This window comes from Varroa destructor, unplaced genomic scaffold (genome assembly GCF_002443255.2).
Source record: "Varroa destructor unplaced genomic scaffold, Vdes_3.0 BEIS01000006.1, whole genome shotgun sequence".
Taxonomy (NCBI): domain Eukaryota; kingdom Metazoa; phylum Arthropoda; class Arachnida; order Mesostigmata; family Varroidae; genus Varroa; species Varroa destructor.
In genome coordinates this window covers 26048032-26066726 of record NW_019211459.1, presented here as the reverse complement: position 1 = coordinate 26066726, position 18695 = coordinate 26048032, and the positions used below count along the sequence as shown (strand labels likewise).

Below are 18695 nucleotides of genomic sequence, written 5' to 3'. Positions count from 1 at the left end.
GGGCAGAGTTGTCCCGCGCGCGACGGCAAAAAATATTAGATGTGCATGTTTCATCCCCATGGTGGTGCACTTGTAACATGTTCGCCTGCTGAACCTAGGAGCACGCTCTGGCCTAGATTTTAAACTGAGCGGAGATATGCTTCGCTTCGTGCAAAAAGAAGTCAGACGTTTCAAGCGATAATTAACGGTAATTCCGGACGAAAAACTCGAAACATTTTTTTAAATGTACTGGTGGGCTCGTACTATAGTTAACTGAAACTTTACTTTGATAGTGAAGCTTAAGAGGGAAAATGGTTTCAGAGGTAACAAAAGCTTACTGATCAAGTTCTGCCTAGTCTGGATGGACCATTTGCGTTAGATAACCTTAAAAAAATGTACGCTCCCATAGAGAGGGTGGATTGAAAATAATATGTTAGTACTACTATATAACACGTAATTATATTAAATTACACTATGTTAATAAATCAGTCAATATGAGCCTGTGTTTATAGCTAGCCTACTTAAGCTAAATTGATGCATGGGATATTATTACCATAAAGACATACGTGAGTGCCAAATGTTTTCTAGTGCTAACGATTCGTTGTCGGTACTTATTTGATGCACTCTTCTTGTTTTGACCACTTACAGCTATCTCACTTTATTTTAGTTAATGTAAAAAATAACAGCAGTTATTGCCCATGTTCGCTTAAACATTCCCAGCTTCACATCATTATGAGAAATGCCATCCACTGAGTTTTTATAGCTTCTAAGGCTTAGCGGTAATTTGAATTCGTGACGGTGGATTGTGCTGTTCTACAATGTAAAAATGTGTTTCCCACAACACTTTTCGTTTTCTTTCAATACAGGTAACTTGAAAGTATGAAGTATAAACTTTTACTGAAATATCTATTGCGTTAGAGTGAGAAATCGAAGTATGCGCATCATTGTCGAAGAGTAGCACGCAAGCTTTACGCCTTCACTGAGATGAACCCAATTCTTGAATGATAGGAAAAACGGCTCAGCTGGCTAAAAAACTGTACTTGAGTTCGGGCTACATATTACGTTTTGGCAGGTCTGAGAATCTCCGCAGTTCTCAGTCTTAATTATTTAGTATCTTATAAGTGAGATATTTTCACGCGTAGCCGTTCTTATAAATACAGTGTGTCGCCGATAATTTTTCGGAGACTGACATTCTTGCAGAGTCGTCCTAATATTTTGTCGCTGTTTTACGTTTGGTACTTAAACCATTGGGCATTACTTCAAACGGCTGGCTTCCGGGCACTTGTAAACTTTTATTAAATATAGCTCAACCATCTCTCATTTTCACCGCGCTTTTGGTAACCGTTATTGAGAAACCTTAGTTTTGAATATCGTCTACTGAAATCGCCAGAACCGAATTCTGCTTTCCGCACAGGCTTCTGTTTCTCACACGTGGTAAACTCTCAAAACACTGACAAATGCTTTTCTTCGTAAGCAATAGTTTTGAAGAAAATCAATTGACAGCATATTCAATTGCAAGACCAGTAAAAAATAAGCAACCTATTTACTTGTATGCATCATCGTTGATTCCCATTTTGAATCACCTGAAACGCCGCGTTGTCTCCAGCACCCCCAAACACGAATGCATTCATCCACTTCGTAACTAGCAGGCAGCTTATAGAGAACTTACACCTTTTTTTACGCAGGGCTGTCGTTTTGTGATCCTGGTGTTACTACTATATGACACTGTAGTGAATACTGCAGTCGACAAGTTTTAAGGTGAGTGTATCTTCACACTGAATGATATGTTGTAGGTTAAATATACGATTCACAATGACAGTCCTTGAATAACCCTTTGTGTGCATGTGTACAAACCATTGCAGCGGTGACACCTCTACGTAAAACGCTGTCTCTTTTCTTTTCGTTATAAATTCGTGCATCTACTTTAGGTCGTCATCACCGACGTTGTCATAGACTCAATCAACCCAATATCGATCAGCTGTGCGATGCTACTTACTCACCGTCCAATACAGTGATGATGGTGACCTCCCATACGAAAATGCGCAATTTGCATCGAGCATGTTCTGCTACTCAGATCACTCCGATCGCTTATCATGAGCAGGGCAGCTGCGTGATCAGTTGCTTTCTCTGATAATCAACAACAACCGGTGTTGCTGACAATTTTTTGAATCGCGTACCGTCATTTGGACATGAGTCAATTGAGCTTTATTCAAGTCAATCAAGAGCCATCTGTTATTTAGCAGACCCATTTATTTTTAACTTCTAACAGATATTTTAACTAAAAATTATCTTAAAACTCTTCCAATATGAAAAATAGTGTATAAACATGTAATGGCGCTATACATTCGTGTTTTTTGTTGTTTGTGTGGTATGCAATTAAACAGTGCCGCCTGCACCGAATGCCAGCTACATACGTTTAGACCAAGTTGATTGTCTATAGCGTATGTACACTTGCTGTGTCATTGTCATCCATCTTCGTTAGTCTAGAGTGCATACCTGCCTGGATTAGGAGCACTCAATTACTGTCGCATGGATAGAAATGCTAGCATAAACGTTCCCCTGGAGATACCTGAATTGGGTCTTACTGGCAGGAAGAAAACGCGATCGTGGGCTATTGCTGACGGACCTTGAGAAATACATATCCAGCGGTCGGATTGCCCGATGACAGGTAGTTTCTCTAGTTGGTGTTATAAAGTCGCAAAAGTGCAAAGGATCCCACTGTTTCAATGATATTAAACAGTGATTTTTATGTTGCACAGAAGTTCATACTTTTTCTTCGCTGCTATACCTTGGTGATATATTTTGCACCAATTTTATAGTGTGTTTGGCCAATGTTACGAATGCTGACTCTGTCATAGTTAAGATCACTTTAGAAGTCTGGCTTTTGCCGGCACAAACAAACTGTGTACCTACGCCTGGTTTCGAACCTAGACCACCTCACATATCTCTAAGTTCTGTAAGCAAACAGATTGGCTCTGAATCATCGCGAAATTTGTATTTTGGTAAAAAAAAGACATACAGAGAGAGATAACGTATGTATAAGTATTCTTAATAAAGGGACGAATCATTTTGGACAACAAAGAGGCAAATCAATTAATACACGTAGACTTGCTACCAAATTAAAAGGACATACAGTATACAGAAAATATACAGTTATCCAAAGGAGTAATATGTGCAGATTCTAGACAGTCAATAATCCTGTCTGTATTCCGTGTTGCTAAAACCAATGCTAGTAGCAAAAAAGCAGGCTTAAGCTTGATTACGCCTTTGATTGGCGACGAGCGGTGCCCTGTCTAAGCAATATCATAATGTTCACTGAAAGTAAAGTTCGAAAGGTATCGAGTGTTGCCGTTGTACAAGTATAATTACTTTAGCAAAATAAAAAGCCAAGAGTCAGCTTTGTGGGGGGTAACGTAACGTTTTCGAGGGCAGTCCTAGAGGTTTACGTCATGTGAAGTTGATTGGCCGACCCTTCTTCACTCTCCAACAGTCTCACTGCTTTCTGTACGTACATAAACAAAAGCAGCTGTCGTTTTGTCGCCACTATTAACTCTGGAAACACAGACGAGTAGATTTTCTTGCAAAAGCTTGTCACTATTCTTGTCTTTGCCGGTGTTGGCGATCTAATAAGGTTAAAGCGCTTAAATAAGTATATTATGCGATAATAACTAACAGTTTGCGTCTTCGATTATATTTAGTAAAACGAATACAGAATTGTCGTAGGGCATCTCAATTAAGAGACGTTTTAAAGTAATAAGAATTATGACAATAGTGTGAAAAAATTACAGGGAACAGTGGTCTCAGATATATCAATGAACATTGATTTCAGCATTACTGTTGATAGGAGTCTGTGGTGCTTGTCAGAAGCCGCAGGAAGATCGATCTTTGCTTGGTACAGGGTTTTTTTTTTTTTTTAGCAAAAAGTGGTTAAAGCTTGCGAGTCTGTCTCACTGCGTTGATGAAATTAATCATCTGGCACAGGTGAAGGTAATATATGCATATGCTACCTATACTGAACAGTAAGCATTCAAGGCTCGAATGAGTTTCAAAACAACTAGACTTACAGGTGTGCGTCTTTAGGCCGAACTCGTATACATTACCTAATATTATCGATGTTATAGAAGATACAAAAAAAAGAGTGCTATTGTTATCATTGCAATTATGTGCTCCTTCTAATGTTTTTCGTAATTTTTAGACTTTGAATCTAGGACAGTCAAATCAAATAAATGTTATGTAACAGTTGCATTGTTTTTTTTTATTTTTATAAATGGGTGCAAAGCATGGCCGACACGCGTTGCGTATTTAAATTAGTGAGCGCTTACACTGGTAAGGAAACCTAACGGTTAAGATTGCAAAGGGTGTTTCTGGGTAAGGCTCAATCAAACAGCTTACTAGAATACATTGCTGTTTACTTTTTCGTTTATTCTAAGAAAAAGACAAAAATGTCTGCGGTTTTGTCAATTGCGAGATAAGAAAAGTTATGGGCCGCATTAATAAATCATTTTAAGCAAACAAACATCGTTTTCAAACAGTTCCATTGTGAAATAAAGCCACCTTTTCATGAAAAAATTGGTGCACAGTCCCTATGGCGTTGTCATTTAAGCGTGGCTCGTTAATATATTTTAATTAGAGCGTGCCTTACTTAATCGGAGAATTATGCAATAAACAGAGAACTATTTTCTTTGGCGCCTCATGGAGAGATGATTTTCTGGTTAACTACCGTGTAGATGAGACAGAGCTCTATCCATAGCGCATCACTATAACGGTTATATACGGGACGCAATGGGCACTTGGTTACGAGATATGAATCTTTTGCATCATTACTGAGCTCCATTCACCACTCGGTACAGACGCATCGTAGAACAAATGTCAAATAGATTAGTAACCTTTTCAATTAATCGTAACCTATGACACAGAGATGCATTCTAAGTTGATTGTACAACTTTATGTCAGTTCACTAGTAAGAGGGTATATCGATGATTGCATAAAACTCCTAAAGCACTGCTAATTATATATACTATGATTTTTGTATTCAATAACATTGTTTCTTTTTTTTTTTTTGGTTTTAGCGTTGCATCATGATAAAGTTTCTCATCAGCTTCGCACTCGGGACCTACACAGGGATTTACATTACACAGGTACGAAATAGCCAGGAAAATTTATTGGCCTCATTGAGAGATCGTAGAGTGGTAATTACCATGTACCACCGTAAAGATGGTACGTAGATAACCCAGCCGATTAACGCTTTGATCAACCAGCTTCAAAATTGTGCATTACCAAAGACTACCGAAAACCTTTTGAGGGTGGCTTGACTAGAGTTAGGCAATTAAAACGCTCTGGCTTGTTATAGCTTTATGTTGGAAAAATGCTGCTCGTTAAAACAGACACGAGGGCTTGTTCCCCCGCTTACATTAAGCCTACACATATTATTCCCTTTGCAACATGTGTTTAATACTTAATATCTTCCTCTGTATCATAAAAAGCCCGTTTTCTTTTCGCATGTTGGATGCTCTATAGCGCATTAGTGCAGTGCGGCACGAACATCGTTGAAGTATAAGCTACGTGAAATCGACGTACCGCGTATGATTACGTTAATTAAACAATAAAGTTTTTATCGTTCTGTTAGATCAAAGACATAATACGATTGATTTCAGGTAACCCGACGAAATTTTCTTTAATCTGTATTTTTTTAATCTAAATCTGGGAGCTTAGCTACTTTAGAGATTCTCTACTTACGCCTTTTTTTCTTACGTGATAATTAGTAGCTAAGATAGTAACTAAGTGAATAATAAAACAATTTTGAGAGTCACTCAACTCATGTGATTCTCGTCTGATTTATTTCGTCTTCTGTCCGCACAGAACTACGATATCCCACGTGTTGACGAGCCTCAGGAGCTGTGGCGAAAGCTAAAAGAGTATGCCGATAAGCATCGCAAGGACTAAGTGACAGGACAGCACTCGAGAAAAGTAAGAGATACAGTTGTCCGGAATTGGCAGATTGCTCTGTCCGGATATGTTCCGTCGAAAAAATACCTAAGGCTTTCCACGTACGATTCTTCACTCTTAAAGTATCATACACAAAACGGATCGAAGCTAAAGTGACAACGTTGGCCGCCTTCACCTGGCAAGGTGCGCACAGCTAAGAATCATGGCACCTGACATTACCTAGTGACCCGAAAGGCAGTGCGGCAACTGCCTGTTTGAAAATCCGATTTTAAAATATCATAATTGTCTATTTCGTCAGGAAGCATTTTAGTAAAAGGGTTTTAAATATGTGGATAGAAGGATACAAGGCACCAGACCGAGCCGCACTGAAATGGGTGGAACTCGACAGCCACAAAACACTATGGGAATACTCGTTTCTAAATGACACATAGATTCACAGATATCGTCTGGATACAATAGTGGAGCTACATGTGCGCTTATGCGATGCTTGAATGGTCAAACCCTCTAGACCGACCGAGGTTTTTGCAGCATGTGATCTTGTAATAAACGCCGATCCTTGTTGATCATGCCTCCCAACAAAATTCGGTGTATTTGTTTAGTAACCAACTATAGCTCATAAGATGTTTGTAGTAGTTTGAATACGAGAACAGGGGATACCTAGAATACAAAAATGTTTGACCTTTCCAAATATCACTCTCGATAATCGAAAATAGAGTCGTACCTCGTTAGATCTGGATGCGTCTTTTTGCTGTCACGTGTACAACAAAATCTGTGCTTTTTCCTGTGCTTCTTACAATCCCACGCAACTAACGCCAATATTTACTGGACCATTGCTACTACAGGCGATATATGTGGTATGAAATTAGCCTTTGTTCACGAAAATACGCAATTTATTGATTGATTTACTGATTTCAGTATTTTGATCAAGCTTTAAATTTTATATGTTTTCATTAGCGTATCATGTAGTAAGCGATCGAGTGAGTAGAACTTCATTGGCAGTGGTAAGTGAAGTTAAAGGACAAGCAATTTAATAATTTTTTTTGTAAAGACTGAAACATTTCAGCTTCAAAAACCTTACAACGGGAAATATATGATAAGTAGGAAGCGTAATCATCTTCAAGAAGTTATTTAATTTCACTTCATGTTGTCATTCAGACTCTCGATACCAAGTGCAAGTTACTATTTATATCATTATTAAGTAAGGGCATTTTGTTTTGTTAATTTTTTAATTGAATGTTTTGCTTCCTTTATTGAGTTTAATACGTCTTGCGCCTATTATAGCATGCTGGTCAATTCGTAAGACTGCTTCGTATATTCGCTTATTCCAACAATTTTCTAATTGTATGTGCATCGGAGTGTTTATAGAAAACTAGAAGCTCCTATACATCTTGGCTCGATATTTATCTGAAATGTTCACTCGATCTGTTCAGGCTGCTCTGTTCTGCTCCGTTTTTCTTCGCATTTCTTTGCAGGTGCCTGTGAGAAAGCGATTACGCCCCTGTGCCGCGATTGATATGTGACGTGGGGTATCATACCTGTCTAACCATAGTCCACACCTCTCAGCATTGTCCCTCTTACTGGGACTCCTATCGAGGTGTTTCGACCAAGTTTGCCTCGTTATATAACACGCCTACCTACTATACTTGGTGTCCAGAGGCTGCTGGCGTCATTGTGTGGGTGAACCGTTGCGGTGGCTCGTTGACGCGAAAACGATGTTTCTCTTCAAAGGGTCTACAAAGTCCACGCCGACAATGTCTGAGCAGGACCAGGCCGCGCTGCAGCGCAGACTCTACCTGGCTGAGAATACACCCGAGCCAGTGTTTGATCTGAGTGAATGCCATTTAACGGAGGTGCCATCAGGCGTGCCGGCCAAGTGCCGCGTTTTCCGCAAGACGTCGCTACTTTTACAGAAAAATTGTCTCACCGCGTTGCCCGATCTCCGCGACTTAGTTCTTCTCACCGTTCTTGACGTGTCATGTAACCAACTGAAGAAACTGCCCGATTCGATAGGCTGTCTCGTGAATCTCATCACACTAGACGTTCACTCGAATCAGTTATTGAAGTTGCCCTCGTCAGTAGCCAAGCTCCGCTGCCTTCGAACACTCGACGTGTCGGATAATCGGCTCAGTTTCCTACCACAAGGGGTGCGACAGCTTGGATGCACGATTCGGGCCGAAGGATGTCCGCTACTGGAACAGGTCGATCTACCTAAGGAGCCAGGAGGTTTGCCGGGCTCTCCAAAGGAGTCACCCCAGGAAGAGAGCCCGAATTTGGGCAGTGTCTGGGACCGGCGTGAACGCATGCTGCGACAACTACGTGAGCAGGTCGCCGACGTGGAGGAACGTCTTTACGAACTGACTGTTAGCGAATATGAGAAGCGTGATCGTCGACAAAATTACAACATGATGAGCATAGCCGAGGAGCGCGTACAGCTTGCCGCTAACCTCAACGATCTGATCACTAAACGCGAGCTGCAGCTAAGTGAGTTCCGCGCAGCGGGAGTGAGTCCCCAAACGCTTCAGTTCGAAGACTCGGGAGTGGTGGATCGCGACTGTGTCGTGTGTCTCGAGTCCGGCCTTCAGTTAGTTGTGTTGATGCCATGTGGCCATGTGTGTGTATGCAGGCAATGCGCCGAACAGATGAGCCATTGTCCGCTCTGTCGGGAGCCCCTATCTAGCGAAAACAAGATTTCCCTGGGAGAATAAACCCAACCAATGATTATAAATACAATTTTGAAGATGGCAAAAAATGACAGAAACTGGAAGGCATATTTGATGATTCTGATGCAATTAGATTTCTGATTAACTGTAGGTAAATTATTAGAATAAAAAGCTGAAGGATATATATGCATATATATATATATATATATATGATGTATAAAAGTTATAGATAGGTTAACTAATTTATCTAACTAACCCATTCAGAGACGACACTCCACTTACACTGAATATGTCATACGATGCATAGCTCAAGTTAAGAGCTTAAAAATATTAAGAAGTTTGGAAGAAGCAACATAATTCTTAGAATAAAAATATTGTACATGCAAAAAGTATTATTTTTATTTTTACGATTTTGTCCGAAATTGGCTGGCAAACAAGGGATTGACTATGTAGAAAGAACCGGAGGTGAGTTTGGCCTTTAAAATACCGCGCAGTCCGTCTTTTTTATGTATATAGGTGAGTTTTAGGTTGCAAGAGACAAATTTTCAACAGCTTATAGGTGACATAGGAATTGATGACGAGAACCTCGAACTCTGCAGTCTAGTTTACGTATCCGCTAGAAAAAACACTCCTAGAATTAAACCTGAAATAGAGATTCGAAAAGCGTGAACAGAAGTCAACCGATTCTCTAGATCAACGTATTCTAGAACGTACTGTTTGGACATTACGAGGACGCATAGCGGAACAATCTTCGCAACCAGTGACAAATTGCAAGAAAAACGCTCTACCAAAGTAGATAAGATACGTCTAATGTGATTTATCCGAAGTCGTTTTGCTGTACCATTAAACTCAACCAAACGACAATCGAATCATTATCGATGCTAAAATGGATGGCCCATAGTGATAGCCATGCCGAGTGGAAACAGTTAGATCAATGTCACAATCGACATAGGCGAAACGAGATAGCTCAAAACCGTATCACTATAACATATCAATTATCATACAAAGAATAGTATTGCTCGGCGTGATAGTTCGAAGAGCTGGATTTTCGACAACTAGTATGAATACACGGGCCCATGAGCAAATTTAGAACGAAGAACATCAGTGGACGGCTCGTGATTGAAATTGGAACAAAAAAAAAAAAATTAACGCAGTAGCTATCGTGCACCGCAAACACTTTCGATGCACGTGGCAGTACCGTCCTACCGTAGAACGTAGCTTTCACGAGAATGCCAGAGGCCACTATGTTGCACTATGTCGACAACACCGTTCACCAAAAAAGAGCGTTACTATCCCAACAGCGCGTATAATTTTTTTTGGAAATAATCTCACACGAAGAATCTAATCACTTGGAATCGATTCTTATATAGACATCTGTAAAAACAAAACAAAAAAAAAAAACAAGATTGATAGTCATTGGAAGTGATGTAACAACATTTCATATAGTCGTTATAGAGAAAGATGTTTCCCAAACGCTCACTATTAGTTATCCATGATCATAGGGAAATACGACTGGCGAACGTGTCGCTTGCTAGCAAATACACTAGTTAACAGAAGAGCCATTGTGCACGCTACATATTCATCAGAAACGCTAATAAAATATCTTTGCTCAGATCTTGTGCTTCATTGTGGAACCGGCTGAACGATTTCGGATATGAAAAAATTGATCGAGCTAATGTTTACAGCAATTACGTACAATCAGATCACAATAATCATTACTACTATAGTTGAGGGCATTTTCGCGAGTTTTTGAGAATATCTAGTCGTGAGTTGAAATCTCGACTCCCGAAAAAAAACTAGACAGTATGAATAAAGCGCTTTGTTTGTTCTTCGTTGATTTCATTTATTGGCTATGCGCCAGCTTGATGAACGAACGACTGATGCATTTTTCCAACAGAGCTAATTCTCCTTGAAATTAAAAAACAAATACCACCGGAAAGACATCTTTAGAGGACAATCACTTTACCTAGAGTTTACAGTTTTTTTTTTCATCGTCGATTTATGTGTGATCTAGCACAACGTACACTAAAGAATAAGGCTAAGGCACTGCCTGATTCGAAAAGCCAGGTCATTTATTTAAATTCGCCTATTGCATTATCTATAATAATACAGTATGCTGACAAACCACTTGGTTCACACTAAGAGTTTTTGTGGTACGAAACTTTCGAATCCATATTTTGGCTTGTAGAACGAGAGGTGGCACTCCTTTTTGTGTAGCTGGAAACGTATTTATGTCATAATTTGGGCACAAGAAGAACATTGTTCGGATGGATCTGGCTCGCACGTATGCTCCGAGGCTGAGCAACCGTTTTGGACGAATAGAGCAAAAAATCAAGAAAAATATGTCTGCTCTCAATGAGAACTCTGACGTTCAGAACTTTTGTGCGTATTTAGTAAGCGTACCGAGATAAATGGCTGTTGTTGTTCTTCGTGCCTGGTTCGGATTGGCAAAAGGTCACTCGCGTCGTTAGATTATATTCAGTCCGAAATTTGCAGCTACCCTCATCGTTCAACCATAATAAAAGCCATTGTTTCTATTAGAGTTTTTCACCGACCACGAAAAGCTTTTTTTTAGTATAATGTAATATATATATATATATATATATATATAGCTACCCCGTGTCTATCCATCTGCACCGAATATTATCAATTGACCGCTGTCACTTCGACAAACGCTACCCACATGCGTCTCTAACTGTCCTTGCTCTTATCGAACAAGGTGCTCAGCGCTATTACCCTCTGCTTCGACCAATGTACCCCCGTGCTTCTCTCCCCCCTCTCTCTCGGTCTCTCTTTGAAATACTTCTACCCTCTCTACTTTTGGCCCTTTCCACTCACTCATTAAGGGACCGTTCCTCCGACGCACTAAACAGAGCAGATTGGGGAGTTCTACAGGGATCGCGAACTGTGAAGCTTTGCTGTTGGCTGCACGAGACTCTGAGTCTCCCGCCTCCCCAGCGTGGTTGTCTAGCCATTTCTGTTGTTTCTGCTGGCCCGCACCACCTTGCACGTTGTTCATCGTCGTTAGTACGTGCCGCTGGCCTCCGAGCGTCCTTTATTGGCCTGGAATGCTTCAGGAAAAAGGCCGCATAGGTCGTGGTTTTGGTCCTGCTATACCCCTGCTACCCGGCCTTTCCTATATAGATCATCCTATAATAATACCACTGCAACTACTTGTAGGACTATGGCAATAGTGGCTATGATATCCTTCGAAGCCCTCTCTCACATCCCCAACTGACATCGGCTCCAGCCATATCTCATTGTTCCCTCACCCCACCCTCATTGAGTCACTGGCAAACGAGTCGGGAACGCGCGCGCCCGGCATCACGGGTCGTCGGCAGACATCAACCAAAAATGCGGTGAACGACTAAGCTCGTTTTGCTGAACTCGTAGGTGTCTAGCTGACTCGTAGCTAGGGAACCGAAGCCAAGCCAGTTGCTTTAGATTGCTATGAAACTAAAGGAGCGCCCTAGTTGGCCCGAAGCGTCCTTAAGAGCTTCACGATGACAGCAAACTTTTAAAAAAGGCCAATGAAAAGATTCCAGTAGCATGGAGAACGAGCAAGAAATATTTGTGTTGTGTTTAAATAGTACTACGGTGTAAGAAGAACGCACGTCCTGCGAAGCATGGTCATTGGTTATTGTAACTTGCATTGGATGCCCGTAAGTTGGGTATGTTGATGCTGATAATTATCTTTTGCTGCTTCTCTTGAGCGTTCTGAGGTATTGTAACAACGGGAGTCGGAGCGAAGTCTTTGGCTGACTAGGGAGCGCCGCTTAACAAAAACAGTTCGGCCGAGCGCCGCTGTCGACTCCATACTCCACTCTCCACATCGCTAGTTTGGGAGAGTCTCTACGAGGCTTCGTCAATGAGTCTGCTATTCATACGCTGCGTCCGACTCGGTCGTAGCTCTATGAACCCTTGGTTGCGGTGCGAGCGTCGCTTGGCGCTGGTCCCTTGGCGCTGAGTGAAGTATAGCAGCTTGCGAACGCCATACAGAGATAAATCGGAACAGGGTTAAGTTCAGAATAGATTACTTCTGATATAAGTTGTGCCTGTGTAGTACGGTATAGTAGAGTCCACCGCTCGGTCCATGTGGCTGTGTCCTGTTGTGGCGGCGTTGCTCGAGGAAAAGCAGGTGAGGAAGAAATTTACGGAAAAAAGGGGCAACAACGACACAAACGGTTGTGAGGGTGTTCTCCGCTTCCATTAAGGAGAACTCGATTCTCGGGGTGCGTGAGCGCATCGCCGCCCCAGACACCGCATAATCTTGCCGCAAATCCCGGATCCCTCGATGCACAATTTTTACACCTGTGTCTCAGCTGGACAGCGTTGAACACTTCCCCCGTACCTCCTGCAACTGGGCTGCTATTAAATTCGGCAGTGAACGCCGACTTACAGTTTATTTGTTGTCGTCGTCGTCGTCGTCATCCTTTTGTTGATGCTGCTGTTGCGTCGGCTAGTGACGTCTTAAGCGACGACGGCGATCAGATTGATGTGTCGTTTGCCGCCGAAGCTCGCTTACTGAAGAGGACGAATGCGTCGGTCCCGAACACGCCGTGATCAAGAACGAAATCTCAAACAGGATATGAACAAGTAATTCAGCCAAAGAGTGCCCAAAGACGAAGTCTGGAGTTTTGCGTGAAGTGAAACACGCAAGTAAATTATTTCTTTCTCCTTGCAGAAATGAACTGCTCCTTGGACTTCGCTAACTGAACCAAACGTCACTAGAAACAAAAGTTTAATTAAAAAAAAAAAACGAAACAGTTATGAAACAGATAGGATACGACAGCGTTGCTGTAGTAAAAGTAACCAACAGAAAAAAAAAAGACAAAGAACCAGTTAGATCGAAATCAGTGACGGTCACTTTGCTTAATGCCCTGCAACGGTTGAAACTAGCAAATAACTTTGGAACGACAACGGGTAGAAACTACTAGAAGCTAGTCAGAGGGCAATCCAGACTGGACGCGTCGCAATGCTAACACATCGTTGCGGCCGGGCGCGCTTATAGCGAAGCTTTTTATCGGCGCCACAGTTAAGCAGGAGGAAAAAACAAATGTTTCAATATAACGTGACTATAGAATTTATTTATCGTTACACATTGTCTGTTCCGTCACGAGTGCGCGACTGTCCTTAGCCGCCCCTACCGCTGCTGTGACCAAGGTCGCTGGCGTAGTCCACAACGTGGGGGTGGATTTTGGCCGCCTAACAGCTTGTTACTAATGCTGCTGTCGTTTCAATAAGAGAAAGTCGAGCTGCTCATAATAACATTAAGCGTATGCACATATATATATATGGATATATGTGTGTGTGTGTTTGTGTTGCAAATGTGTGCTAGTGGCAACGGTATAACGATGTTGGCCAAATTGTCATCGGAGCGATCAATGTGTGACAACTATAATCGGATAAACTGTACGCGGTGACGGAATACGGGGTCCATCGCAGCTCCGGTTGGTAAGTGATGACCACTAGCAGCCTAGGTGTTAAGGGAATGATGTATAGTTGAGTAGAAAGAGTTGCCACGTTCTTTGCTTTGCTTTTCTGGTTAGAATTTGAGAAGGTGTAGCTTCCCAGTTGCTGGAACGATAGCTAATCAAGAAACAGTGGAAAAAAGGAATGCCATTATGTATATGTCCGTATTGGTGTGCCCGTATTAGAAGAACATTTAACACCGCTAGTTAGTGCTTGTCAACTTCCTGCCCAGTTTCTATCGACTTAATGATCTAGAAAAGTGCGACTGACATGAAACTAAACCTTTGGTAACTTAGTAGTCGTTTAGCCCCTTCATGGCGTCTATCCTGTCGCAGTAGAACGTTAACGCAAGAAAGATAATTATTCGGATGTTTAGACACAACCAGATAACAAAAATAGGCCCATTTCAACCAAGCACTAACTGGCCACCATTCGTGCTATGATCAATAGTCTGACAAAACGCAAGTCTAGCATAACCTGTCGATCTGTCCACCTCTAATAAGCCTCGTATCTACTATAGATAACGATAGCCCATGGTTTAGGATGAGCTATTAGCCTAAAAGCTCTAGTCATTTACATTCAGACATAGTCACATTGTGTACACTGTTTAATAATACCACACGCAGGCCCTCGTTTCCGAAGTGCACGTTCTTTGAACGCGCTCGGGCCTACGAGTCAGTATTTTTTTGCTTTCATTGATAAAATCTGCATGGGAAAGACTTCTTCTTGTTCGCGGATCAACAAAGCATTAGTGCACTAGGTATCTTCAGGGCGGCGTCTGTTCGAGTTTGTCCATTGTTTGCAAAAACTCTGTTGAAAAAGATGCGATGCGATGCGCTGACGTATTGGCTGGCTGCCATTATGCCATTATGTATAGTCCGTATTGGTGTGCCCGTATTAGAAGAACATTTCTAGCTGATCCGATATAGGCGAACAAATGTTGCTACTTTCGAAATCCAAAATGCTAATAGATTACTAATGCGATTGCTACGACATTTTCAGTGATGCACTGTGAGGGCCGATTGTCACGATGCAGACGCCAGATCAACACAGCGCCAAATCAAATCCTCCCTGTTGTCGTAACAATTCCCTCTTCGAGATGGCTAGTAAATGGAGATTATAGTTTTTTGGTTGTCTGTGCCTTTGTAGATGCTGCACGTAAGTACGGCTGCAGTGTGAGTAGGTTCCGTGCCCTACTAACCTCAAAAATGATAATGGCGCTAATGAACCGCGAATCAACAGATCCTTACTATGATTACCGTTAACAACATTATTTAACCTGCTCGTTTCCATCGGCCTCGCGTCTTTCACGAGAAATCCCTCATTTTCCTGCGTGGATATAGACGCGCGTTACCCCACAACAATGCACCCTGCTTGCTATGTGACTACACGAACTATCTGTTGCGTATAGGCTGGTGAATGCTGGCTTATGACGTCGTAGGCCCAGTTCCCAATGCTAAGCATGCTATCCTTCTGGACCTCTAACTATCGTTGCTGCTCATGAATACGAGAAAAATTCGTCCCAGGAACAAGAAGAAAAAACTAGTAGACACGCATTAAAAGGGAACGTCATCCACGTAGAAAAAATTTTAAAAAATCCACTTCAGGCGAATAGGCCGGCGGTGTTGTGAATAATAAGGCATCAAAATCATATCAGCCAGCTCGACAAGGACTTCCATAACACTGGCTGATAGAAATGCGTCCAACGATGATAAAGGCAACAGGCGTAGGTACCGTCTTAGCGAAGGTTTTAAGTAGTCCAGGACGCCGACGTTGAAAACAATGAGGGGTCCATCCTTTCGACCTTATTCCTGAACGACAATTCATTATTACATTGAGCCCTCTGGAACTTGGTGCAACGTGGTGCGCACTACAAGAGTAAACGAGATTGTTTATTGGCGAATGGCACGAGTAGCGGGAATTCAATATTACTCGGCATTTATGATTCTTCTCTGATAGCTACTGGTTCCCATCGTGTTACGATATTGTAACGTTGCCTTGTAACTGTATTGGAATAGCGTTTCAAAATTATTATAGAATGCAAATATTCTATAATATATATGGTGATATAAGCCTTTATGGTGATGCACATTGCAGACCTTTCGGTAGAACGCACTAAGTGGCCTTTATGCTATTATTTTAACCCCTATACTTCATAAGCATTGCACAAAGCGTGTCTTTATAAAATCATTAAATAGATTTACTAAAGAACATGTTAAGCGAACAAAGCGACGGTAACGGCAGTCCTCCTTTAACAGGCTCTCTTTAGGTTCAAGTTGTTTACCATCCTACGTGCACAAAATTCTAGTTATCAACAGGCCTAAATTCCTTCGTGTCGCGCTCGGCCTTAGTGTACAGACGTTGCGTAGCTGGGTCCGGTAAATTTTGCTGTCATCATTGGCACTAGTCCCCCCACTAGTAATTCGGTATCCCGATTCGCCTTATTGGATCTGGCGGCGAAAACAGGACGTTAGTTAAGGGACTGCATAGTACAATCGACTCATAATGTCAATCCGATAATGCATGCAGCCGTAATAATAATCGTCATACTCGTGTAAATAGTAATTATCATTATGAAGTCATTATCAAGCCGTTCGAAATCGCTGCACCGTTGTCGAGCCCTGTGGCGACTGGGACAGCGTTTCAACTGCAGCACAGAGCGTCCCGACTAGTCCAAGTGCCGCCATACGGATGATACTTGGATCGTTTGCGTTACGTGGATGAAGAATGTATAGCCAATGCAAAAGATGCGATGCAACAGCACGATACCAATGCGATGCACGCAGACACATACAAATGCAGTTAAGCACAGCGCGATCGAATGGGAGTAATCTAGACTTCAACACGTTGCTACAAGGAAAACAAAGGAAAAGTCGTTCTCCATGCTTGAATGCGGAGGCAAGAGGGGGTCCGCGCTGGCATCTAGCGTACGGGCATGATACGCTGGTAGTAGTGTACGACGAACTTGCGTAATGCGATGCTCCGTGGGGGAACGTGCGCAACTCTTAGGATAACATCACATTTTGAATGTGTGATGCCAGTTTATGACTAAAGCAATAATAAAATAGCCTGCTTGATTTGGCAACATTTATTGTTATCTCTTAAACCTGTCTTGGTTGTCCTAAATTAACTTTCTCCTTTTAACTGTAATATAATAACAGTTTGCAATAATTAATGTTTTGTCGAAGTGCAATGCAGTAACGACGCACGGCGAGCACGAACGACCACTAAGGCCGTTTAAAGAAATGGTTGAGTTTTGGCTGGACTGGAAGATTGAGCTAAGCGAGAAATTGTACCGCTTATGCTTATCAGTGAACCGTGTATTGACGATACTAAAACTCGACATGTAAAAAAATAAACGGTTACTGATACCATGCCATTGAGCAATATCATTTACTATTGTAAACTAGCCTGACCAATCTATAATAGTCATTAAACACAATTCCCCTTTCGACTCTTCTTTCGGGAGGCAACGGTACCTTGATGAAACGCTACGCGGTGAGCGATTTTTTTTGCTTGTTTCTCTATCTAAATGCAAAACGTATCAGAAAGATAGCTTCGCTGAACCTGTACTTGTCACCTTCATGTACGCACATTTTTCGTCTTTTTACAGCGGCAACCAGCTCTTTTATTGTGCTTGTTCAGCGCTGTTGATTCTTCCTTCTAAACTGAGAAAGTGAGGTCCCGGTGACGGAATGAAATGCTATCATGATGTGTGGACCCCCCAAGGAAAACCAACGTAGCCGACACACTCTTTGAGCGGCCACTTGGGCCAGCTCGTACGTTATCAATGGAAACCGCGGTGTCTGCCTGGGACGGCCAAGACTTTTTGCGACCTGCTTGCCATTCTCTTGTCTGCACGGTACTCTTGTCTCTCGGCGTTTTCTCTTTTCGCGTTCTTCGTGCTCGCAGGTCTGAATAGGGTGCGAGACATGAAGACCATGAAGTCTCATTGCGTCTGGAACATCGCCCGTCTCCTCGTTCGTGTGCCAGCGTGAGGTACAAACAGTGATGCGTTCAACGGGAACTTGCTGTAAAAATCTTGCTATCCCACCAGAGAGGTTTAAGTAGCATTAGAGAGCCATTATCACCACTGGCAAGTAGAGTATAAATGAAGACAGCGAAGTGCTAGGTGGACGACGCGGAGGAACACCAAGGGGCTTGTAGCTACTTGCCCCGACTCGCATTGTCCAAATTGGCCGTTGGCGCATTCCTCATCTAGGATAAAATGTAGCACACACAAGCCGATGATGTATTTCCGATCCAGATTTGATTCCGAACTCGAATTAGAACTCGTGATGAAGGTACGGCACAAGCTAGAAATAAGAATGATGATCGGCTATTGCCACTCGACGTGGTCGGTTGTCCTCTCGCGTTGTGTCGAAGCGCAGCCTAAAAGGACTCGAGACGTATATGGATTGAAACATTAAAAGAGACCGGAATAGTGTTACGCAAAATGCTGCAGGCAGCATCGCTATCGATGCTGCTAAGGAGTAAACCGATGATTGAATAGACTCACTCTCATCTCGAATTGATGCAGGAACAGTTAGATCTGAAATGCAGAAAAGCACAGACCTGTACAATTTCAGGATTGCGATAATGTCTTTATGAATAAAGCAAGTCCTTCAATTATAATGA

The 18695-nt window shown here is 42.1% G+C and overlaps 2 protein-coding genes across 9 annotated transcripts in view; both read left to right on the top strand.

Annotated features, from left to right (window-relative positions):
* Nucleotides 1-47: 47 nt before the first annotated feature.
* On the top strand, nucleotides 48-8974 carry LOC111252545 (uncharacterized). Of its 8 annotated transcripts, XM_086993646.1 has the most exons (7): nucleotides 48-187; nucleotides 1665-1737; nucleotides 1908-2152; nucleotides 2364-2647; nucleotides 5049-5117; nucleotides 5839-6108; nucleotides 7398-8974. In XM_086993646.1, the coding sequence occupies exon 7, from the start codon at nucleotides 7638-7640 to the stop codon at nucleotides 8628-8630; it is 993 nt and encodes a 330-aa protein (XP_086849772.1). In that variant the 5' UTR covers nucleotides 48-187; nucleotides 1665-1737; nucleotides 1908-2152; nucleotides 2364-2647; nucleotides 5049-5117; nucleotides 5839-6108; nucleotides 7398-7637; the 3' UTR covers nucleotides 8631-8974. The 8 variants fall into 8 exon arrangements, with proteins under 8 accessions (XP_086849772.1, XP_086849771.1, XP_086849777.1 ...); XM_086993645.1 differs by lacking the exon at nucleotides 1908-2152; XM_086993648.1 differs by lacking the exon at nucleotides 48-187 and having other exon boundaries at nucleotides 1594-1737; nucleotides 1908-2126.
* Nucleotides 8975-11472: 2498 nt separating this feature from the next.
* The window catches only part of gogo (thrombospondin-1 like protein golden goal), a 92439-nt gene continuing 85216 nt past the window's right edge, over nucleotides 11473-18695 (top strand). Inside the window, exon 1 of the mRNA XM_022810635.2 lies at nucleotides 11473-14039. The gene's annotated coding sequence lies outside the window, so the exon portion shown is untranslated. The remainder of the gene's footprint in view (nucleotides 14040-18695) is intronic.

Excerpts from the sequence above, each read along its gene's own strand:
- LOC111252545 (XM_086993651.1), top strand. The coding sequence starts at position 7,638 with ATGTTTCTCTTCAAAGGGTCTACAAAGTCCACGCCGACAATGTCTGAG.